This window comes from Pseudophryne corroboree, chromosome 1 (assembly GCF_028390025.1).
Source record: "Pseudophryne corroboree isolate aPseCor3 chromosome 1, aPseCor3.hap2, whole genome shotgun sequence".
Lineage (NCBI taxonomy): Eukaryota > Metazoa > Chordata > Amphibia > Anura > Myobatrachidae > Pseudophryne > Pseudophryne corroboree.
The window spans coordinates 456,027,934-456,054,014 of NC_086444.1; the positions used below are offsets into that span (position 1 = coordinate 456,027,934).

Sequence of the window (26,081 nt, forward strand, 5' to 3'; positions counted from 1 at the left end):
TGTCACGTAATTCCTTCCAACAGTTCATCCACTCAGGTGTCGACCCCCTAGGGGGTGACATCACTATTACAGGCAATCTGCTCCGTCTCCACATCATTTTTCTCCTCATACATGTCGACACAAACGTACCGACACACAGCACACACACAGGGAATGCTCTGATAGAGGACAGGACCCCACTAGCCCTTTGGGGAGACAGAGGGAGAGTTTGCCAGCACACACCAGAGCGCTATATATATATACAGGGATAACCTTTATATAAGTGTTTTTCCCCTTATAGCTGCTGTATTTTTAATACTGCGCGTAATTAGTGCCCGCCTCTCTTTTTTAACCCTTTCTGTAGTGTAGTGACTGCAGGGGAGAGCCAGGGAGCTTCCCTCCAACGGAGCTGTGAGGGAAAATGGCGCCAGTGTGCTGAGGAGATAGGCTCCGCCCCCTTCTCGGCGGCCTTATCTCCCGTTTTTCTGTGTATTCTGGCAGGGGCTAAATTCATCCATATAGCCCAGGAGCTATATGTGATGCATTTTTTTTGCCATCCAAGGTGTTTTTATTGCGTCTCAGGGCGCCCCCCCCCCCCCCCCCCCAGCGCCCTGCACCCTCAGTGACCGGAGTGTGAAGTGTGCTGAGAGCAATGGCGCACAGCTGCAGTGCTGTGCGCTACCTTGTTGAAGACAGGACGTCTTCTGCCGCCGATTTTCCGGTCCTCTTCTGTCTTCTGGCTCTGTAAGGGGGCCGGCGGCGCGGCTCTGGGACCTATCCATGGCTGGGCCTGTGATCGGTCCCTCTGGAGCTAATGTCCAGTAGCCTAAGAAGCCTAATCCACTCTGCACGCAGGTGAGTTCGCTTCTTCTCCCCTTAGTCCCTCGATGCAGTGAGCCTGTTGCCAGCAGGTCTCACTGAACATAAAAAACCTAAAACTAAACTTTTAACTAAGCAGCTCAGGAGAGCCACCTAGTGTGCACCCTTCTCGTTCGGTCACAAAAATCTAACTGAGGCTTGGAGGAGGGTCATGGGGGGAGGAGCCAGTGCACACCAGGTAGTTCTAAAGCTTTACTTTTGTGCCCAGTCTCCTGCGGAGCCGCTATTCCCCATGGTCCTTACGGAGTCCCCAGCATCCACTAGGACGTCAGAGAAAAGCCTTTACGCCGTATTGTGTGGAATCTCCTCTCCTCTAACCTGAGCGAGTGTCCACGAGTTCTCTGTGTTGATCTAACCAAAAACAGGTCCTGCGCAAGCTCTATATATTGTCCCCTTATATATTTGTAAATGTTGATCATGTCCCCTCTTAATCTCCTCTTTTCCAGTGTAAACATGCCTAGTCTTGCAAGCCTTTCCTCGTATTCCAGCGTCTCCATACCCTTAATTAGTTTGGTTGCCCGCCTTTGAACCTTTTCTAGCTCCAGGATATCCTTTTTGTAGTAAGGTGCCCAGAATTGTACACAGTATTCAAGGTGTGGCCTCACAAGTGATTTATATAACAGGAGTATAATACTCTCGTCCCTAGCATCAATTCCCCGTTTTATGCATGCTAATATCTTATTAGCCTTCATTGCTGCAGTCCTACTTTGGGTACTACTGCTTAGTTTGCTATCTATGAGGACACCTAAGTCCTTTTCCAGTACAGAATCCCCTAATTTTACCCCATTTAGTAGGTAGGTGTTATTTTTGTTCTTGTTACCACGGTGCATTACCTTACACTTGTCTGTATTGAAGCGCATTCTCCATTTCGCTGCCCAAGCTTCTAATTTAACTAAGTCATTCTGAAGCGACTCAGCATCCCCCTCCGCATTTATAACTTTACACAATTTGGTATCATCTGCAAAAATTGACACCATGCTCTCTAGACCTTCTGTTAGGTCGTTAATGAAAATATTGAACAATAGCGGTCCTAATACTGAGCCTTGCGGCACACCACTTAGCACTTCAGTCCAAGTTGAAAAAGATCCATTAACCACAACGCGCTGCTCTTTATTATCTAACCAGTTTTTGACCCAAGTGCATATTGTGCTTCCTAGCCATGATTCTTGTAGCTTGTAGATAAGTCTCATAGAGAAGGCGGTGCTAAGCATCCTGGGAACAGTCAAAGCTTTTAGCCTGTTGGTGCCTCGGATCAAGATCCAACTCTACACCCCGATGTTATCCCTGAGAACCCCAGTGTACCCCGCTGCAGAAAATAGGATTTTAATACCTACCGGTAAATCCTTTTCTCTTAGTCCGTAGAGGATGCTGGGGACTCCGTAAGGACCATGGGGTATAGACGGGATCCGCAGGAGACATGGGACACACTATAAGACTTTGAATGGGTGTGAACTGGCTCCTCCCTCTATGCCCCTCCTACAGACCTCAGTTAGAAAACAGTGCCCAGGGAGATGGACATTTCGAGCAAAGAATTTATTGTTTAAACACGGTGAGTGTCATACCAGCTCACACCACGAACATACCGCAGAACGTGGCATTCAATAGAATACCAGCCAACGGCATGAAAAATACACAGCCACATGCTGAGAGAATATGTAACACAACCAGTGTGTCAACACAACCAATAATAAGACACCGCCTGCCATGGCATGCACAACGTCAGCAACAGCCTGACAGAAAAGAAACACCACGAGTGTAACCATAACCAATAACTGCAGACACAGTACGCACTGGGATGGGCGCCCAGCATTCTCTACGGACTAAGAGAAAAGGATTTACCGGTAGGTATTAAAATCCTATTTTCTCATACGTCCTAGAGGATGCGGGGGACTCCGTAAGGACCATGGGGTTTATACCAAAGATCCAGACCGGGCGGGAAAGTGATGAGGTCCCCATCAGCCAGGGTATCAAACTTGTAGAGCTTAGCAAAAGCGTTTGAACCCGACGAAGTAACCGCTCGGCAAAGTTGAACCGCCGAGACTCCTCGGGCATCCGCCCAAGAAGAGCCCACCGTCCTAGTAGAATGGGTCACCACCGAATTCGGTAACGGCAATCCAGCCGTAGAACGAGCACACCGAATCGGATCACAGATCTAGCGTGAAACTGACTGCAGAGACGCAGGCGCCCCAATCACGCTGGGAGCATACCGGACAAACAGAACCTCTGTTTCCCCAATCTGACGACATAAATATTCAAAGCCCTGACTACATCGAGAGACCTTGAATCAGGCAATGCTTAAGAAACCACAGGCATCAAATAAGCTGGTTTCTGCGAAACACCTAAACCACTTTTGGCAGAACTATTATCCGAGTTCTCAATTCCGCTCTATCCACCTGGAAGATCCAACAGGGGCTCTTGTGAGACCCAGCCGCTACTTCCGACACCCGCCTTGCGGACGCCAAAGCCAAAAGCATGACCACTCTCCCAAGAGAGAAATTTCTCTGACGTCCTAGTGGATGCTGGGAACTCCGTAAGGACCATGGGGAATAGACGGGCTCCGCAGGAGACTGGGCACTCTAAAAGAAAGATTAGGTACTATCTGGTGTGCACTGGCTCCTCCCTCTATGCCCCTCCTCCAGACCTCAGTTAGAATCTGTGCCCGGCCAGAGCTGGGTGCTCCTAGTGGGCTCTCCTGAGCTTGCTAGAAAAGAAAGTATTTGTTAGGTTTTTTTATTTTCAGTGAGATCTGCTGGCAACAGACTCACTGCTACGTGGGACTGAGGGGAGAGAAGCAAACCTACCTGCGTGCAGCTAGCTTGTGCTTCTTAGGCTACTGGACACCATTAGCTCCAGAGGGTTCGAACACAGGGCCTGACCTCGAACGTCCGTTCCCGGAGCCGCGCCGCCGTCCCCCTTGCAGAGCCAGGAGAAAGAAGAAGGAGATGAAATCGGCGGCAGAAGACTCCGGTCTTCATTAAGGTAGCGCACAGCACTGCAGCTGTGCGCCATTGCTCCCACAGCACACCACACACTCCGGTTACTGTAGGGTGCAGGGCGCTGGGGGGGGGGCGCCCTGGGCAGCAATTATATTACCTTTTGGCTAAATATACACATAATACAGTCAGTTAACTGTATATGTGTAAAAAACCCCGCCATTAAGTTAACGAAAACGCGGGACAGAAGCCCGCCACTGAGGGGGCGGGGCCTTCTTCCTCAGCACACCAGCGCCATTTTCCCTTCACAGCTCCGCTGGAAGCACGCTCCCCAGGCTCTCCCCTGCAGTATCCAGGTACAAGACAGGTTAAAAAGAGAGGGGGGGCACATAAATTTAGGCGCAAATCGATACAGAAAGCAGCTATTGGGAAAATCACTTATTAGCAGTGTAAATCCCTGTGTTATATAGCACTGTGGTGTGTGCTGGCATACTCTTTCTCTGTCTCCCCAAAGGACTTTGTGGGGTCCTGTCCTCAGTCTGAGCATTCCCTGTGTGTGTGCGGTGTGTCGGTACGGCTGTGTCGACATGTTTGATGAGGAGGGCTCCGTGGAGGCGGAGCAGGGGCAGATACATGTGGTGTCGCCCCCGACGGGGGCCGACACCTGATTGGATGGATATGTGGAAGGTCTTAACCGACAGTGTCAACTCCTTACATAAAAGGTTCGATGACGCAGCAGCCTAGGGACAGCCGGGGTCTCAGCCCGCGCCTGCCCAGGCGACTCAGAAGCCGTCAGGGGCTCATAAACGCCCGCTAGCTCTGATGGTAGACACAGATGTCGACATGGAGTCTGACTCCAGTGTAGATGAGGATGAGACAAATGTACAGTCTACAAAAGCCATCCGATGCATGATTACTGCAATGAAAGATGTATTGCTCATTTCTGATATTAACCCGGTTACCACCAAAAGGGGTATTATGTTTGGGGAGAAAAAGCAGCCAGTGACTTTTCCCCCATCTGATGAATTAAATGATTTGTGTGAAGAAGCGTGGAGCTCCCCTGATAAGAAACTAGTGATTTCTAAGAGGTTACTGATGGCGTACCCTTTCCCGCCAACGGATAGGTTACGTTGGGAAACATCCCCTAGGGTGGACAAGGCGCTAACACGCTTATCTAAAAGGGTGGCACTGCCGTCTCAGGATACGGCCGCCCTAAAGGATCCTGCGGATAGAAAGCAGGAAGCTATCCTGAAGTCTGTGTATACACACTCTGGTACTCTACTGAGACCGGCTATTGCTTCAGCCTGGATGTGTAGTGCTGCAGCAGCATGGACTGATACCCTGTCAGACAACATTGATTCCCTCGACAGGGATACTATTTTGCTAACCATCGAACATATAAAAGACGTAGTCTTATATATGCGGGATGCACAGAGGGACATTTGCCTGCTGACATCTAGAATTAATGCAATGTCCATTTCTGCCAGGAGAGTATTATGGACTCGGCAGTGGACAGGTGATGCTGATTCTAAAAAACACATGGAGGTTTTGCCTTATAAGGGTGAGGAATTATTTGGGGACGGTCTCTCGGACCTCGTATCCACAGCAACTGCTGGGAAGTCGACTTTTTTACCTCAGGTTCCCTCACAGCCTAGGAAAGCACCGTATTATCAAATGCAGTCCTTTCGGCCTCAGAAAGGCAAGCGGGTCAGAGGAGCATCCTTTCTGGCCAGAGGCAAGGGTAGAGGAAAGAAGCTGCACCAGGCAGCCAGTGTCCAGGAACAAAAATCCTCCCCTGCTTCCACTAAGTCCACCGCATGACGTTGGGGCTCCACAGGCGGAGCCAGGTGCGGTGGGGGCGCGTCTCCGAAACTTCAGCAACCAGTGGGTTCGCTCACAAGTGGATCTATGGGCTGTACAAATTGTATCTCAGGGATACAAGCTGGAGTTCGAGGCGACTCCCCCTCGCCGTTACCTCAAATAGGCCTTGCCAGCTGCTCCCAGGGAAAGGGAGGTAGTACTAGCGGCAATTCACAAGCTGTACCTCCAGCAGGTGATAATCAAGGTCCCCCTCCTTCAACAGGGCAGGGGTTACTATTCCAGAATGTTTGTGGTACCGAAACCGGACGGTTCGGTGAGACCCATCCTGAATTTAAAATCCTTGAACACTTATATAAAGAAGTTCAAGTTCAAAATGGAATCGCTCAGGGCGGTTATTGCAAGCCTGGAAGAGGGGGATTTTATGGTGTCGCTGGACATCAAGGACGCTTACTTGCATGTCCCCATTTTCCCACCTCACCAGGAGTACCTCAGGTTTGTGGTACAGAACTGTCATTACCAATTCCAGACGTTGCCGTTTGGTCTCTCCACGGCTCCGAGAATATTTACCAAGGTAATGGCCGAAATGATGATACTCCTTCGAAGAAAGGGAGTTATAATTATCCCGTACTTGGACGATCTCCTCATAAAGGCGAGGTCCAAAGAGCAGTTGTTGGTCAGCGTAGCACTCTCTCAGGAAGTGTTGCAACAGCACGGCTGGATTCTGAATATCCCAAAGTCGCAGCTGATCCCTACGACGCGTCTGCTTTTCCTGGGAATGATTCTGGACCCAGAACAGAAGAAGGTGTTTCTCCCGGAGGAGAAGGCCCAGGAATTGTCATCTCTGGTCAGGGACCTCCTGAAACCAAAACAGGTGTCGGTGCATCACTGCACGCGAGTCCTGGGAAAGATGGTGGCTTCTTACGAAGCAATTCCCTTCGGCAGGTTCCATGCAAGGATCTTTCAGTGGGATCTGTTGGACAAATGGTCCGGATAGCATCTTCAGATGCATCGGTTGATTACCCTGTCCCCAAGGGCCAGGGTGTCTCTGCTGTGGTGGCTGCAGAGTGCTCATCTTCTCGAGGGACGCAGGTTCGGCATACAGGACTGGATCCTGGTGACCACGGATGCAAGCCTCCGAGGATGGGGGGCAGTCACTCAGGGAAGAAACTTCCAAGGACAGTGGTCAAGTCTGGAGACTTCTCTACACATAAATATATTGGAACTAAGGGCCATCTACAACGCCCTGAGTCAAGCAGAGCCCCTGCTTCAAAACCAATCTGTACTGATTCAGTCAGACAACATCACGGCGGTCGCCCATGTAAACCGCCAGGGCGGCACAAGAAGCAGGATGGCAATGGCAGAAGCCACAAGGATTCTTCGATGGGCGGAGAATCACGTGCTAGCACTGTCAGCAGTGTTCATTCTGGGAGTGTACAACTGGGAAGCAGACTTCCTCAGCAGGCACGACCTCCACCCGGGAGAGTGGGGACTTCATCAAGAAGTCTTCACACAGATTGTAAATCGTTGGGAAGTGCCACAGGTGGACATGATGGCGTCCCGCCTCAACAAAAAGCTAAAAAAAATATTGCGCCAGGTCACGGGACCCTCAGGCGATAGCTGTGGACGCACTAGTGACACCGTGGGTGTACCAGTCGGTTTATGTGTTCCCTCCTCTTCCTCTCATACCCAAGGTACTGAGGATAGTAAGAAAGAGAGGAGTAAGAACTATACTCATCGTTCCGGATTGGCCAAGAAGAACTTGGTACCCAGAACTACAAGAAATGATCTCAGAGGACCCATGGCCTCTGCCTCTCAGACAGGACCTGTTACAGCAGGGGCCCTGTCTGTTCCAAGACTTACCGCGGCTGCGTTTGACGGCATGGCGGTTGAACGCCGGATCCTAGCGGAAAAGGGCATTCCGGATGAAGTCATTCCTACGCTGATAAAGGCTAGGAAAGACGTGACAGCAAAACATTATCACCGTATATGGCGAAAATATGTTGCTTGGTGTGAGGCCAGGAAGGCCCCTACAGAGGAATTCCAGCTGGGTCGATTCCTGCACTTTCTACAGTCAGGAGTGACTATGGGCCTAAAATTAGGATCCATAAAGGTCCAGATTTCGGCCCTATCTATTTTCTTTCAAAAAGAACTGGCTTCACTGCCTGAAGTTCAGACGTTTGTTAAGGGAGTGCTGCATATTCAGCCCCCTTTTGTGCCTCCAGTGGCACCTTGGGATCTTAACGTTGTGTTGGATTTCCTGAAATCACACTGGTTTGAGCCACTTAAGACCGTGGAGCTAAAGTATCTCACGTGGAAGGTGGTCATGCTGTTGGCCTTGGCTTCAGCTAGGCGTGTGTCAGAATTGGCGGCTTTGTCATGTAAAAGCCCGTATCTGATCTTCCATATGGACAGGGCAGAATTGAGGACTCGTCCCCAATTTCTCCCAAAGGTGGTATCAGCGTTTCATTTGAACCAACCTATTGTGGTGCCTGCGGCTACTCGGGACTTGGAGGCTTCCAAGTTGCTGGACGTAGTCAGGGCTTTGAAAATCTATGTAGCCAGGACGGCTGGAGTCAGGAAAACTGACTCGCTGTTTATCCTGCATGCACCCAACAAACTGGGTGCTCCGGCTTCAAAGCAAACTATTGCGCGCTGGATCTGTAACACGATTCAGCAAGCTCATTCTGCGGCAGGGTTACCGCATCCTAAATCAGTAAAAGCCCATTCCACAAGGAAGGTGGGCTCTTCTTGGGCGGCTGCCCGAGGGGTCTCGGCTTTACAGCTTTGCCGAGCGGCTACTTGGTCGGGTTCAAACACATTTGCTAAGTTCTACAAGTTTGATACCCTGGCTGAGGAGGACCTTGCCTTTGCTCATTCGGTGCTGCAGAGTCATCCGCACTCTCCCGCCCGTTTGGGAGCTTTGGTATAATCCCCATGGTCCTTACGGAGTTCCCAGCATCCACTAGGACGTCAGAGAAAATAAGAATTTATTCACCGGTAATTCTATTTCTCGTAGTCCGTAGTGGATGCTGGGCGCCCGTCCCAAGTGCGGACTCTCTGCAATACATGTATATAGTTATTGCTTAACTAAAGGGTTATTGTTATGAGCCATCTGTTACTGAGGCTCAGTTGTTGTTCATACTGTTAACTGGGTATGGTTATCACAAGTTGTACAGTGTGATTGGTGTGGCTGGTATGAGTCTTACCCTGGATTCCAAAGCCTTTCCTTGTTGTGTCAGCTCTTCCGGGCACAGTTTCCTTAACTGAGGTCTGGAGGAGGGGCATAGAGGGAGGAGCCAGTGCACACCAGATAGTACCTAATCTTTCTTTTAGAGTGCCCAGTCTCCTGCGGAGCCCGTCTATTCCCCATGGTCCTTACGGAGTTCCCAGCATCCACTACGGAGTACGAGAAATAGAATTACCGGTGAGTAAATTCTTATTTTTAACACAACCTTTCATAAAGGTTCCAATCATTGTGACACAAGAAAACGCAACACCACGTCAAGGTCCCACGTTGCCAATGGGGGCACAAATGGAGGTTGGATGTGCAGTACTCCTTCCACGAAGGTCCGAATTTCCGGAAAGGTCGCCAATTCTTTCTTGAAATTTATAAAGCCAAAACCGCACTTGAATGGAGCCTAACTTTAGGCCTGCACCCACACCTGCTTGCAAAGAATGGAGAAGAACGACTCAGCTGAAGCTTCCATAGTAGCCTTCTTGGATTCACACCAAGGCACATATTTTCTCCAAACTCTGTGGTAAGGCTTTGCCGTTACTTCTTTTCTAGCCTGAAGAAAAGTGGAAATGACTTCACTGGGAATACCCTTTCTGGCTAAGATATGGCGTTCAACCGCCACGCCGTCAAACGCAGCCGCGGTAAGTCTTGATACACGCCCGGATCTTACTGTAACAGTTCCTCATGTAGAGGAAGAGGCCAGGGATCTTCTATGAGCAAATCTTGAAGAACTGGATACCAAGCCCTCCATGTTTAGACCGGAACAATGAGGATCACCTGAACCTTTGTTCTTCTCACGTTTGTCACCTTCAGAAGAGTGAAAACGGAGGGGACACATAGACCGACTAAAAACACCCAAGGTGTCCCGAGGATGTCCACTGCTATATCTTGAGTGTCCCCTGACCTGGAACAATATCCCTGAGATCTCTCGTTGAGGCGAGACGCCAACATGTCCAATTGAGGCACTCCTCAAAGACTTGTCGCTTCAGTGAAACTTCTCGATGACGACTGTATTTCTCCCGGATGGAGATCACATCTGCAGAGGAATCTATTTCTCCGTCGTTCACATCCGGAATGAAGACTGCTAATATAGCGTTTACCAGTCTTTCCATCCAGCGGAAAACTTTTACGGCATCTGCCATTGCCGCTTTGCTCCTTGTTCCGCCCTAGCGGCTTATTTATACCACTGCTGTCAAGTCGTGCGACAGAATTAACACGGGCAGATCACTAAGCATATGTTCACTGAAAATAGCTCTTAATTCAAGAAAGCTTATTGCAGACAAGCTTCCCAGCTTGACCTTTTCCTCTGGAAATACTTCCCTTGCAAGGACCGCTCCCCAGTCTCTGAGATCTGCATGCATGGACACCAGGATCTCCTCCTGGATTCCGAACCTTCGTACCTCTAGGAGGTGAGAACTGAGCAGATACCACATGAGCGATATCCAGGCCATTAGGATTATATTCTGGCGTCTGTGCAGGTGAGACCCGGACCACATTTCCAACTGGCCCTATGAAAACCACTCTGGCATTTGACCTGCTCACCGAAAAGCCTCTTAGGCCGCACCATCTTCTTCATCAACGGAACACATTGATGGATCGTCACTGCAAATCTGATCTGACTCCGGATCCTCAGACCTCTTTCCACAGGAACACGCAGAACCTCAACTGTTCAGTATCTACTCTGATACCCACCTCCGACGTCAACGTCGTTGGGAACAACAGCCTTTCCCTGTGTTGAAGAACAGTCAGAGAGAAACAACGATTTGCACTTGTGTCTTGGCCTCGCCTTAATCAGGAGAGTGTCCCAATACAGAATAACAATGGCTCTCACTAGTGAAAGAATACCATCCTACAGCCATCACTCCGGTGAAATGCAAAGACAATCCTGGATATCAAGCCAGGTAAGCTGAATGCGGAGAACAACATATTTAACCGCTTTCTACCTTTACGTGCTGGAACTCCCTGGCCTGAGAGATTCCATGGTATGGCGTCGCGTACTACCTCCCCTTCCAGAGGGGAAACGGCAAGAACTATTTGAAAAATCAGTGAGGGAAACCATCTGTAAACGCCAGTATATCCCCCTTTGGATTCTATAATTAACTCACAGGTCCAAGTCCATTCCCGGACTGACTGAAGAGTAGTAGACGAGTTCCCACCAGAGTGGGCTCCAGCCAGATAGACCCAGAGATATGCGGTGGATGTGGTAGAAACAGAAAACGACATCCGCTTCTGCAAACCTAACAAGGCTGCAGAACTCTTACCTTTTCACCTTCCACAATCCACACCGAAAGGGGAAAAAAGAACGGTATCAAACCGGTTAAAATTACTGCATCCCACAACAGAATGCGTCACCAACCGTTGTGAGGGAATCTAACTCACGAAGTTAGACTTACCAGTGGTATCCGCCGAGATTGACTGAACTGAGGCCTCCCCAAACAGCGGTACATCGTCCCAGGGAAACACTCCAGTATCTCTCGGAGTCAGCCTCAGCATTCCTTCTGCAGTCGCACGGCAGCCTGCTGCCATGTTATAGAGAAGAATCAACATAAGATACATCCCCTCTCTCTTTAGGGTAATTCTATTGGATGCCTTTCCGAATACAAACACTCCCCCATGTGTATGTAATGCAAATAACTCCAAAGTATAGAATAAAATATCACTTAGCTTCCTGTGTACGATCCTTTGTGACAGGGCCCCGTGTCGACCAGGAGTTGACTTTCACAGTATTCTTTCCGCGGCGGAAAAAGAATAAACATTCGGACTCCTTGTGAGGATCTGAGACCAACTCGTCACGGCCGACCTAGAGCTTTATCAACAGAGCGACCAGCACATGAGAAGGAATACTTTTACTTCAGCATTCATTAGAAATCATAATATGAATATACATAAATGCAATACACATATACACACATATTATATATATATATATATATATATATATATATCTATCTATCTCTCTATATATATATATATATATATATCATACATATAAGCGGATTGTCCGGAACCGTCGGGTCCCTAGTGACAATAATGTGTTCTGAATGTATATGACCATGTACTGAATGCCCCAATTGTGGATCTAACAGGAAACCTTATAGTCGACAGAAAACCTAGTATTCGTCAACAGCAGGGAGTAGTAACCAGGCAAAATAACATTCTTGCGACCCCGAGGGGTCCGAGGGAAGTATACACATATAATTTTAATAACACTCCCCCACAAATACTACCATGTCTGTGCTCGAGCTACAGGCCCATGGAACAGTACCATACATATACATATAAAAATATATACAGGTTGAGTATCCCATATCCAAATATTCCGAAATACGGAATATTCCGAAATACGGAATTTTTTGAGAGTGAGATAGTGAAACCTTTGTTTTCTGATGGCTCAATGTACACAAACTTTGTTTAATACACAAAGGTATTAAAAATATTGTATTAAATGACCTTCAGGCTGTGTGTATAAGGTGTATATGAAACATAAATGAATTGTGTGAAGGTACACACACTTTGTTTAATGCACAAAGTTATTATAAATATGGGCTAAAATTACCTTCAGGCTGTGTGTATAAGGTGTACATGAAACATAAATGTATTCTGTGCTTAGACTTAGGTCCCATCCCCACAATATCTCATTATGGTATGCAGTTATTCCGAAATACGGAAAAATCCGATATCCAAAATACTTCTGGTCCCAAGCATTTTGGATAAGGGATACTCAACCTGTATACAGGTTAGTTACAACATGTTAATTTTCACCCAGTAATGACAGATGGTGCCGACAGGGTCACCCACATATTACTGTGTCTCCCCATACAGTGTTTACTTTGAAAAGCATACAATTACTAACCCGTTGACACTTCATCTACTGAATCAAGTAACAACAGGAGTCGGCGATGCCGACAGAGAGAATCCCATAGCTGTTTGCGACATAGCACTCACACATGTCGACACATGTGTACTAAAAAGCTATAGTGGGTATATCTGACAGGGAAAACACAGACATATATGCACAACTCAATTGATTACATGCCCATTATCTAAAATAGTGCTATATTTCATACTATATTGCACTAAACACTGTGCCCCCACCCCTTCGTTTACACTGTTTTGGCGGGGACATGTAGAAAATGGCGCTGAATCAAGTTGTGAGGGCTAAGCAACGCCCCTTCTCGGCGCGCTTCAGCCCCGCTAATATTTTAGCTTTTTATGCTGGCAGGGGTCCGTATACAGTGCCCATGCACTGTATACGTGTTAAACCAGGCTTAATGGAGAGTATATTGCTGCCCAGGGCGCCCCCACCTGCGCCCTTGTAAAGCCGTTGGTGTGTGGGAGAAATGGCGCGCAGCGCAACCGCTGCTTTATACTGGCGGGGGTATCATACACGGTGCCCGGGCACCGAATATGCAGCTCTTGCCAGTGAAAAGACCCTCAGTAACTTGCTGCCCAGGGTACTCCCCCCCAGCGCCCTGCACCCTGTGAGTGCCGTTGGTGTGTGGGAGCATGGAGCGCAGCGCGACCGCTGCGCTGTACCTCCGTTACTGAAGTCTTCTGTCGTCATTGAAGTCTTCTGTTCTTCTAATACTCACCCGGCTTTTTGCTTCTGGCTTCTGTGAGGGGGGTGACGGCGCGGCTTCGGGAACAAGCAGCTAGACGCACCAAGTGATCGAACCCTCTGGAGCGAATGGTGTCCAGTAGCCTAAGAAGCAGAGCCTTTGAACTAAGAAGAAGTAGGTCTGACTTCTCTCCCCTCAGTCCCAGGAAGCAGGGAGCCTGTAGCCAGCAGGTCTCCCTGAAAATAAAAAAGCCTAACATAAAGTCTTTCCAGAGAAACTCAGTAGAGCTCCCCTTGTGTGTGTCCAGTCACTCCTGGGCACAGAATCTAACTGAGGTCTGGAGGAGGGGCATAGAGGGAGGAGCCAGTTCACACCCATTCAAAGTCTTATAGTGTGCCCATGTCTCCTGCGGCTCCTGTCTATACCCCATGGTCCTCACGGAGTCCCCAGCATCCTCTAGGACGTATGAGAAATGCTATTTTTTTTACTTGTAGTGTCTTATTGTCATATGTAGTTATGATAATTTAAAACAGCAAATGCAAAATAAATAAGAATTTACTTACCGATAATTCTATTTCTCGTAGTCCGTAGTGGATGCTGGGAACTCCGTAAGGACCATGGGGAATAGCGGCTCCGCAGGAGACTGGGCACAAAAGTAAAAGCTTTAGGACTACCTGGTGTGCACTGGCTCCTCCCCCTATGACCCTCCTCCAAGCCTCAGTTAGGATACTGTGCCCGGACGAGCGTACACAATAAGGAAGGATTTTGAATCCCGGGTAAGACTCATACCAGCCACACCAATCACACCGTACAACCTGTGATCTGAACCCAGTTAACAGCATGATAACAGAGGAGCCTCTGAAAGATGGCTCACAACAATAATAACCCGATTTTTGTAACAATAACTATGTACAAGTATTGCAGACAATCCGCACTTGGGATGGGCGCCCAGCATCCACTACGGACTACGAGAAATAGAATTATCGGTAAGTAAATTCTTATTTTCTCTGACGTCCTAGTGGATGCTGGAAACTCCGTAAGGACCATGGGGATTATACCAAAGCTCCCAAACGGGCGGGAGAGTGCGGATGACTCTGCAGCACCGAATGAGAGAACTCAAGGTCCTCCTCAGCCAGGGTATCAAATTTGTAGAATTTAGCAAACGTGTTTGCCCCTGACCAAGTAGCTGCTCGGCAAAGTTGTAAAGCAGAGACCCCTCGGGCAGCCGCCCAAGATGAGCCCACCTTCCTTGTGGAATGGGCTTTTACAGATTTTGGCTGTGGCAGGCCTGCCACAGAATGTGCAAGCTGAATTGTACTACAAATCCAACGAGCAATAGTCTGCTTAGAAGCAGGAGCACCCAGCTTGTTGGGTGCATACAGGATAAACAGCGAGTCAGATTTTCTGACTCCAGCCGTCCTGGAAACATATATTTTCAGGGCCCTGACTACGTCCAGCAACTTGGAGTCCTCCAAGTCCCTAGTAGCCGCAGGTACCACAATAGGCTGGTTCAAGTGAAACGCTGAAACCACCTTAGGGAGAAACTGAGGACGAGTCCTCAATTCTGCCCTGTCCGTATGAAAAATTAGGTAAGGGCTTTTATAGGATAAAGCCGCCAATTCTGAGACACGCCTGGCTGAAGCCAGGGCTAACAGCATTACCACTTTCCATGTGAGATATTTTAAGTCCACAGTGGAGAGTGGTTCAAACCAATGTGATTTTAGGAACCCCAAAACTACATTGAGATCCCAAGGTGCCACTGGAGGCACAAAAGGAGGCTGTATATGCAGTTCCCCCTTGACAAACGTCTGAACTTCAGGAACTGAAGCCAGTTCTTTTTGGAAGAAAATCGACAGGGCCGAAATTTGAACCTTAATGGACCCTAATTTTAGGCCCATAGACAGTCCTGTTTGCAGGAAATGCAGGAAACGACCCAGTTGAAATTCCTCTGTAGGGGCCTTCCTGGCCTCGCACCACGCAACATATTTACGCCAAATACGGTGATAATGTTGTACGGTTACATCCTTCCTGGCTTTGATCAGGGTAGGGATGACTTCATCCGGAATGCCTTTTTCCTTCAGGATCCGGCGTTCAACCGCCATGCCGTCAAACGCAGCCGCGGTAAGTCTTGGAACAGACAGGGTCCCTGCTGGAGCAGGTCCTTTCTTAGAGGTAGAGGCCACGGGTCCTCTGTGAGCATCTCTTGAAGTTCCGGGTACCAAGTCCTTCTTGGCCAATCCGGAGCCACGAGTCTAGTCCTTACTCCTCTCCTTCTTATGATTCTCAGTACCTTGGGTATGAGAGGCAGAGGAGGGAACACATACACTGACTGGTACACCCACGGTGTTACCAGAGCGTCCACAGCTATTGCCTGAGGGTCCCTTGACCTGGCGCAATATCTGTCTAGTTTTTTGTTGAGGCGGGACGCCATCATGTCCACCTTTGGTTTTTCCCAACGGTTCACAATCATGTGGAAGACTTCTGGGTGAAGTCCCCACTCCCCCGGGTGGAGGTCGTGTCTGCTGAGGAAGTCTGCTTCCCAGTTGTCCACTCCCGGAATGAACACTGCTGACAGTGCGATCACCTGATTTTCCGCCCAGCGAAGAATCCTTGCAACTGCCGAATGGGATTGCTTCGTAAGAAGCCACCATCTTTCCCAGGACCCTTGTGCAATGATGCACTGAGACTTGGCCTGGTTTTAGGAGATTTCTGACTAGTTCGGATAACTCCCTGGCTTTCTCCTCCGGGAGAAACACCTTTTTCTGGACTGTGTCCAGGATCATCCCTAGGAATAGAAGTCGTGTCGTCGGGATCAGCTGCGATTTTGGAATATTGAGAATCCAACCGTGCTGGCGCAGCACTATCTGAGATAGTGCTACTCCGACTTCCAACTGTTCCCTGGATCTTGCCCTTATCAGGAGATCGTCCAAGTAAGGGATAACTAAAACTCCCTTCCTTCGAAGGAGTATCATCATTTCGGCCATTACCTTGGTAAAGACCCGGGGTGCCGTGGACAATCCAAACGGCAGCGTCTGAAACTGATAGTGACAGTTCTGTACCACAAACCTGAGGTACCCTTGGTGAGAAGGGTAAATTGGGACATGTAGGTAAGCATCTTTGATGTCCAGAGACACCATATAGTCCCCTTCTTCCAGGTTTGCAATCACTGCTCTGAGTGACTCCATCTTGAATTTGAACCTTTGTATGTAAGTGTTCAAGGATTTTAGGTTTAAAATTGGTCTCACCGAGCCGTCCGGCTTCGGTACCACAAATAGTGTGGAATAGTACCCCTTTCCCTGTTGTAGGAGGGGTACCTTGATTATCACCTGCTGGGAATACAGCTTGTGAATGGCTTCCAATACTGCCTCCCTGTCTGAGGGAGACGTCGGTAAAGCAGACTTTAGAAAACGGCGAGGGGGAGACGTCTCGAATTCCAATTTGTACCCCTGAGATACCACCTGAAGGATCCAGGGGTCCACTTGCGAGTGGGCCCACTGCGCACTGAACTTCTTGAGACGGGCCCCCACCGTGCCTGAGTCCGCTTGTAAAGCCCCAGCGTCATGCTGAGGACTTTGCGGAGGCGGGAGAGGGCTTTTGTTCCTGGGAACTGGCTGTTTGTTGCAGCCTTTTTCCTCTCCCTCTGCCACGGGGCAGAAATGAGGCGCCTTTTGCCCGCTTGCCCTTATGGGGCCGAAAGGACTGCGCCTGATAATATGGCGTCTTCTTAGGTTGAGAAGCTACCTGGGGTAAAAATGTGGATTTTCCAGCAGTTGCCGTGGCTACCAGGTCTGATAGACCTACCCCAAATAACTCCTCCCCCTTATAAGGCAATACTTCCATGTGCCTTTTAGAATCCGCATCACCTGACCACTGCCGCGTCCATAAACCTCCTCTTGCAGAAATGGACAGCGCGCTAACTCTTGATGCAAGTCGGCAAATATCCCTCTGTGCATCACGCATATATAGAAATGCATCCTTCAAATGCTCTATAGTCAATAATATACTGTCCCTATCTAGGGTATCAATATTTTCAGTCAGGGAATCCGACCACGCCAGGCCCGCACTGCACATCCAGGCTGAGGCGATTGCTGGTCGCAGTGTAACACCCGTGTGAGAGTATATACATTTTAGGATATTCTCCAGCTTTCTATCGGCAGGTTCCTTTAGGGCGGCCGTATCAGGAGAGGGTAGTGCTACCTGTTTAGACAAGCGTGTGAGCGCTTTATCTACCCTAAGGGGTGTTTCCCAACGTGCCCTATCCTCTGGCGGGAAAGGGTACGATGCCAATAACCTTTTAGGAATTATCAGTTTTTTATCGGGGGAAACCCACGCCTCATCACACACTTCATTTAATTCCTCGGATACAGGAAAAACTACAGGCAGTTTTTTCTCACCAAACATAATACCCTTCTTAGTGGTACTTGTATTATCAGATATATGCAATACATTTTTCATTGCTTCAATCATGTAACGTGTGGCCCTAGTGGAAGTCACGTTTGTCTCCTCATCATCGACACTGGAGTCAGTATCCGTGTCTGTGTCTGCCATTTGAGGTAACGGGCGTTTTAAAGCCCCTGATGGCGTTTGAGACCCCTGGACAGGCACAAGCTGAGTAGCCGGCTGTCTCATGTCGTCAACTGTCTGTCGTAAGGAGCTGACACTGTCACGCAATTCCTTCCACAAGCTCATCCACTCAGGTGTCGACTCCCTAGGGGGTGACAACTGTATAATAGGCAATTGCTCCGCCTCCATCTCATTTTCCTCCTCAAACATGTCGACACAATCGTACCGACACACCGCACACACACAGGGAATGCTCTGATAGAGGACAGGACCCCACTAGCCCTTTGGGGAGACAGAGGGAGAGTATGCCAGCACACACCAGAGCGCTATATATATACAGGAATACCACTATAAAATGTGCTTTTCCCTTTATAGCTGCTGTTAGTATAAAACTGCGCCAAATTAGTGCCCCCCTCTCTTTTTTACCCTTTTCTGTAGTGCAGGACTGCAGGGGAGAGTCAGGGAGACGTCCTTCCAGCGGAGCTGTGATGGAAAATGGCGCCCGTGTGCTGAGGAGATAGGCTCCGCCCCCTTCTCGGCGGCCTTTTCTCCCGCTTTTTTGGTGAGTTCTGGCAGGGGTTAAAATACACCCATATAGCCCTGGGGGTTATATGTGGTGTATTTATGCCAGCCAAGGTGTTTTACATTGCTGCTCAGGGCGCCCCCCCCTAGCGCCCTGCACCCTCAGTGACCGGAGTGTGAAGTGTGCCTGAGTAACAATGGCGCACAGCTGCAGTGCTGTGCGCTACCTTGTTGAAGACTGATGTCTTCTGCCGCCGATTTTTCCGGACCTTTTCTTGCTTCTGGCTCTGTAAGGGGGCCGGCGGCGCGGCTCCGGGACCGAGCTCCGAGGCTGGGCCTGTGTTCGGTCCCTCTGGAGCTAATGGTGTCCAGTAGCCTAAGAAGCCCAATCCACTCTGCACGCAGGTGAGTTCGCTTCTTCTCCCCTTAGTCCCTCGATGCAGTGAGCCTGTTGCCAGCAGGTCTCACTGAAAATAAAAAACCTAAAACTAAACTTTCACTAAGAAGCTCAGGAGAGCCCCTAGTGTGCACCCTTCTCGGCCGGGCACAAAAATCTAACTGAGGCTTGGAGGAGGGTCATAGGGGGAGGAGCCAGTGCACACCAGGTAGTCCTAAAGCTTTTACTTTTGTGCCCAGTCTCCTGCGGAGCCGCTATTCCCCATGGTCCACTAGGACGTCAGAGAAATATATTTTGATATAAATCCACTATTTGATATTAGTACACATACATGGCTGTGCATTGGTGAGCTAGATAATATACATGAAATAACTGCAGTGTTTATACTTAAGTAAATATGGTCACCATGCTGTCTTACTCCTCTCATGTTTCCAAGTTAAGAAGATGGTATATAGGGCCTGATTCAGAGATGTAGGTTAACTCAATGTTACCGCACATCTCCGATAGTTTCATACCCTTGCATGCGCAGATCTCATTCTGTGACATCGCTGCAGTGCCCTGGACACCGCAGTCTGATTGACAGGCAGCAGCCGTTTGGTGGGTGGGGAGTATTTGATACCAGGAGCGTCATCCTCATTCCGAGGCAGGGTCTGTGTCTTCCAATGCAAATTTACTGACCTCTGCAGTGGTATTACATTAGACATCCTGAGTAGCCTAAAGGATACTCAGATGTCCAATGGTCATGCAGTTGATCCACTGCTGTGTCCTTGGATGCAACAGCAGATCACAGAAGCCTGCAGTGGGCGTCTTATAACTCAAGACACCTCCTGAGACTTTTGCATATTTTCGCACCACCCCTACATACAAAGACGCAGCAGCAGAGCAATTCCTGTGGATTGGATGTTTATACACGGGACAAGTGATGTGGAAGATGTATCAAAACTTCTAAAGAGGACAAGTGGAGAAGCTGCCTATACCTTCTATATAGGATTTATCTAGTACAGATATAGGTAGATGCAAATCTGTTGTTATGGGCAACTCCTTCACTTATCCCTCTTGGATAGTTTGCTACATCTCCCCACCTCAACTTTGTGATCTGCATGCTATTCCATCAAAACTGTGTCCTAAAGGCATGGGAGGAGTAGCAGCTGTCTGTGGCGGAATGTCATGGGAAGACAGAACAATGTACCTATATGGCAGTAGATACGAGAATTTAGATTTTGTGATGCCTTTATGGATTTAAATACAAAGTGTTCACAGTATTTTTTCTTTTCCATTATTTTTTTCAAATAAAAAATAAGAATTTACTTACCGATAATTCTATTTCTCGGAGTCCGTAGTGGATGCTGGGGTTCCTGAAAGGACCATGGGGAATAGCGGCTCCGCAGGAGACAGGGCACAAAAGTAAAGCTTTTACAGGTCAGGTGGTGTGTACTGGCTCCCCCCCCATGACCCTCCTCCAGACTCCAGTTAGGTACTGTGCCCGGACGAGCGTACACAATAAGGGAGGATTTTGAATCCCGGGTAAGACTCATACCAGCCACACCAATCACACCGTACAACTTGTGATCTAAACCCAGTTAACAGTATGATAACAGAGGAGCCTCTGAAAGATGGCTTCCTAAACAATAACCCGAATTAGTTAACAATAACTATGTACAAGTATTGCAGATAATCCGCACTTGGGATGGGCGCCCAGCATCCACTACGGACTCCGAGAAATAGAATTATCGGTAAGTAAATTCTTATTTTCTCTATCGTCCTAAGTGGATGCTGGGGTTCCTGAAAGGACCATGGGGATTATACCAAAGCTCCCAAACGGGCGGGAGAGTGCGGATGACTCTGCAGCACCGAATGAGAGAACTCCAGGTCCTCCTTTGCCAGGGTATCAAATTTGTAAAAATTTACAAACGTGTTCTCCCCTGACCACGTAGCTGCTCGGCAGAGTTGTAATGCCGAGACCCCTCGGGCAGCCGCCCAAGATGAGCCCACCTTCCTTGCGGAATGGGCCTTAACAGATTTAGGCTGTGGCAGGCCTGCCACAGAATGTACAAGTTGAATTTTGTTACAAATCCAACGAGCAATCGACTGCTTAGAAGCAGGTGCACCCAACTTGTTGGGTGCATACAGTATAAACAGCGAGTCAGATTTTCTGACTCCAGCCGTCCTTTAAATGTATATTTTTTAAGGCTCTGACAACGTCCAACAACTTGGAGTCCTTCAAGTCGTCTGTAGCCGCAGGCACTACAATAGGCTGGTTCAGGTGAAACGCTGATACCACCTTAGGGAGAAAATGCGGACGCGTCCGCAGCTCTGCCCTATGTCGAATGGAAAATTAAATAAGGGCTTTTATAAAACAAAGCCGCCAGTTCAGATACTCTCCCGGCCGAAGCCAGGGCCAGTAACATAGTCACTTTCCATGTGAGATATTTCAAATCCACATTCTTTAGTGTTCAAACCAATTGGATTTGAGGAAATCTAAAACTACATTTAGATCCCACGGTGCCACCTTAGGCACCACAGGAGGCTGTATATGCAGTACTCCTTTGATAAAAATCTGGACCTCAGGGACTGAGGCCAATTCTTTTTGGAAGAATATTGATAGGGCCGAAATTTGAACCTTAATAGATCCCAATTTGAGACCCATAGACAATCCTGATTGCAGGAAATGTAGGAAAACGACCCAGTTGAAATTCCTCCATCGGAGCACTCCGCTGCTCGCACCACGCAACATATTTTCGCCAAATACGGCGATAATGCTTCGCGGTGACTTCCTTTCTTGCCTTTATCAAGGTAGGAATGACTTCTTCTGGAATGCCTTTTCCTTTTAGGATCTGGCATTCAAACGCCATGCCGTCAAACGCAGCCGCGGTAAGTCTTGAAAAAGACAAGGACCCTGCTGAAGCAGGTCCCTTCTCAGAAGTAGAGGCCACGGATCGTTCGTGACCATCTCTTGAAGTTCCGGGTACCAAGTCCTTCTTGGCCAATCCGGAGCCACTAGTCTTACTCCTCTTTGCCGTATAATCCTCAATACCTTTGGTATGAGAGGCAGAGGAGGAAACACATATACCGACTGGTACACCCAAGGTGTTACCAGCGCGTCCACAGCTATTGCCTGCGGATCTCTTGACCTGGCGCAATACCTGTCCAGTGTTTTGTTGAGGCGAGACGCCATCATGTCCACCATTGGTTTTACCCAACGGTTTAATAGCATGTGGAAAACTTCTGGATGAAGTCCCCACTCTCCCGGGTGAAGGTCGTGTCTGCTGAGGAAGTCTGCTTCCCAGTTGTCCACGCCCGGGATGAATACTGCTGACAGTGCTATCACGTGATTCTCCGCCCAGCGAAGGATCCTGGCAGCTTCTGCCATTGCCCTCCTGCTTCTTGTGCCGCCCTGTCTGTTTACATGGGCGACTGCCGTGATGTTGTCCGACTGGATCAACACCGGTCTTCCTTGAAGCAGAGGTTCCGCCTGGCTTAGAGCATTGTAGATTGCTCTTAGTTCCAGAATGCTTATGTGAAGAGACTTTTTCAGGCTCGACCACACTCCCTGGAAATTTCTTCCCTGTGTGACTGCTCCCCAGCCTCTCAGGCTGACATCCGTGGTCACCAGGATCCAATCCTGCATGCCGAATCTGCGGCCCTCCAATAGATGAGCCTCCTGCAACCACCACAGAAGGGATACCCTTGTCCTCGGCGACAGGGTTATCCGCAGGTGCATCTGAAGATGCGACCCTGACCATTTGTCCAACAGATCCCTTTGCATGGAATCTGCCGAAAGGGATTGCTTCGTAAGAAGCTACCATTTTTTCCCAGGACTCTTGTGCATTGATGTACAGACACCTTTCCTGGTTTTAGGAGGTTCCTGACCAGGTCAGATAACTCCTTGGCTTTTTCTTCGGGAAGAAAAACCTTTTTCTGAACTGTGTCCAGAATCATCCCCAGGAACAGCAGACGAGTTGTCGGCATTAATTGGGATTTTGGAATATTCAGAATCCATCCGTGCAGCTTTAGCACCTCTTGAGATAGTGCTAAACCCATCTCTAGCTGTTCTCTGGACCTTGCCCTTATTAGGAGATCGTCCAAGTATGGGATAATTAATACGCCTTTTCTTCGAAGAAGAAATATTATCTCGGCCATTACCTTTGTAAAGACCCGAGGTGCCGTGGACAAACCAAACGGCAGCGTCTGAAACTGATAGTGACAGTTTTGTACAACGAACCTGAGGTACCCCTGGTGTGAGGGGTAATTGGAACGTGGAGATACGCATCCTTGATGTCCAAGGATACCATAAAGTCCCCTTCTTCCAGGTTCGCTATCACTGCTCTGAGTGACTCCATCTTGAACTTGAACTTCTTTATGTACAGGTTCAAGGACTTCAGATTTAGAATAGGCCTTACCGAGCCATCCGGCTTCGGTACCACAAAAAGAGTGGAATAATACCCCTTCCCTTGTTGTAGAAGAGGTACCTTGACTATCACCTGCTGAGAATACAGCTTGTGAATGGCTTCCAAAACCGTCTCCCTTTCTGAGGGGGACGTTGGTAAAGCAGACTTCAGGAAACGGCGAGGTGGCTCTGTCTCTAATTTCAACCTGTACCCCTGAGATATTATCTGCAGGATCCAGGGATTTACCTGCGAGTGAGCCCACTGCGCGCTGTAATTCTTGAGACGACCGCCTACCGCCCCCGAGTCCGCTTGCGAAGCCCCAGCGTCATGCTGAGGCTTTTGTAGAAGCCGGGGAGGGCTTCGGTTCCTGGGAAGGAGCTGCCTGTTGCTGTCTCTTCCCTCGTCCTCTGCCTCGTGGCAGATATGAATAGCCCTTTGCTCTCTTATTTTTAAAGGAACGAAAGGGCTGCGGTTGAAAGGTCGGTGCCTTTTTCTGTTGGGGAGTGACTTGAGGTAGAAAGGTGGATTTCCCGGCCGTAGCCGTGGCCACCAAATCCGATAGACCGACCCCAAATAACTCCTCTACGCATCGCCTGTCCACTGTCGTGTCCATAAAGCTCTTCTGGCCGAAATGGACATAGCACTTACCCGTGATGCCAGTGTGCAGATATCTCTCTGTGCATCACGCATATAAAGAAATGCATCCTTTATTTGTTCTAACGACAGTAAAATATTGTCCCTGTCCAGGGTATCAATATTTTCGATCAGGGACTCTGACCAAACTACCCCAGCACTGCACATCCAGGCAGTCGCAATAGCTGGTCGTAGTATAACACCTGCATGTGTGTATATACCTTTTTGGATATTTTCCATCCTCCTATCTGATGGATCTTTAAGTGCGGCCGTCTCAGGAGAGGGTAACGCCACTTGTTTTGATAAGCGTGTTAGCGCTTTGTCCACCCTAGGAGGTGTTTCCCAGCGCTCCCTAACCTCTGGCGGGAAAGGGTATAAAGCCAATAACTTCTTTGAAATTAGCAGTTTTTTATCGGGGCACCCCACGCTTCATCACACACGTCATTTAATTCTTCTGATTCGGTAAAAACTACTGGTAGTTTTTTCACACCCCACATAATACCCTGTTTAGTGGTACCTGTAGTATCAGCTAAATGTAACATCTCCTTTATTGCCAAAATCATATAACGTGTGGCCCTACTGGAAAATACGGTTGATTCGTCACCTTCACCACCGGAATCAGTGCCTGTGTCTGGGTCTGTGTCGACCGACTGAGGCAAGGGGCGTTTTACAGCCCCTGACGGTGTTTGAGGCGCCTGGACAGGCACTAATTGAGTGTCCGGCCGCCTCATGTCGGCAAACGACTGCTTAAGCGAGTTGACGCTATCCCGTAATTCCACAAATAAAGGCATCCATTCTGGTGTCGACCCCCTAGGAGGTGACATCCTCATATTTGGCAATTGCTCCGCCTCCACACCAATAACGTCCTCATACATGTCGACACACACGTACCGACACACAGCAGACACACAGGGAATGCTCTATACGAAGACAGGACCCACTAGCCCTTTGGGGAGACAGAGGGAGAGTCTGCCAGCACACACCAAAAAGCGCTATATATGACAGGGATAGCCTTATGATTAAGTGCTCCCTTATAGCTGCTTTTATATTAATATATTGCCATTTATTTTGCCCCCCCTCTCTGTTATACCCTGTTTCTGTAGTGCAGTGCAGGGGAGAGACCTGGGAGCCTTCCTGACCAGCGGAGCTGTGACAGAAAATGGCGCCGTGTGCTGAGGAGATAGGCCCCGCCCCTTTTTCGGCGGGCTCGTCTCCCGCTATTTAGTACATTTAGGCAGGGGTAAATATCTCCATATAGCCTCTGGGGCTATATGTGAGGTATTTTTAGTCTTTTTAAAGGTTTTCATTTGCCTCCCAGGGCGCCCCCCCCCCAGCGCCCTGCACCCTCAGTGACTGCCGTGTGAAGTGTGCTGAGAGGAAAATGGCGCACAGCTGCAGTGCTGTGCGCTACCTTAAGAAGACTGCAGGAGTCTTCAGCCGCCGATTCTGGACCTCTTCTTGCTTCAGCATCTGTGAGGGGGCCGGCGGCGTGGCTCCGGTGACCATCCAGGCTGTACCTGTGATCGTCCCTCTGGAGCTTCATGTCCAGTAGCCAAGAAGCCAATCCATCCTGCACGCAGGTGAGTTCACTTCTTCTCCCCTCTGTCCCTCGTTGCAGTGATCCTGTTGCCAGCAGGAATCACTGTAAAATAAAAAACCTAAGCTAAACTCTCTAAGCAGCTCTTTATGAGAGCCACCTAGAATTGCACCCTTCTCGGCCGGGCACAAAAATCTAACTGGAGTCTGGAGGAGGGTCATGGGGGGAGGAGCCAGTACACACCACCTGACCTGTAAAAGCTTTACTTTTGTGCCCTGTCTCCTGCGGAGCCGCTATTCCCCATGGTCCTTTCAGGAACCCCAGCATCCACTTAGGACGATAGAGAAACTAATTTGGGTGTAGACAAATGGGAAATATCCCTGCTCTTCATGTCATACCTTCAGCATGTCAAAATAGCAGAGAGATTCTTTCTCATAAAGCAGTGGGTCCAGAGCTCGCATTAGGAGAATTATAGTCAGTAGGCACCCTAGAACAGAGACATGTATGGTGATCAGAGATATGTACTCAGCAGACACAGGCCTCAATGTATGGTACAGCATTGGTTTCCTTGTGAAAAATACGCACAAATACTGTTGTGTCTATCTACTGCCTGAGGTGACTTGCAGTCAATATTG

General features: G+C 48.8%; 1 protein-coding gene across 2 annotated transcripts in view; it reads right to left on the reverse strand.

Moving 5' to 3' along the window:
• Positions 1-26,081, reverse strand: part of RABGGTA (Rab geranylgeranyltransferase subunit alpha) — a 283,795-nt gene that overhangs the window by 99,741 nt on the left and 157,973 nt on the right. For both annotated transcript variants that reach the window (XM_063913666.1, XM_063913665.1), the window contains exon 13: positions 25,845-25,933. In XM_063913666.1, the coding sequence (XP_063769736.1) occupies positions 25,845-25,933 (89 nt within the window). The remainder of the gene's footprint in view (positions 1-25,844; positions 25,934-26,081) is intronic.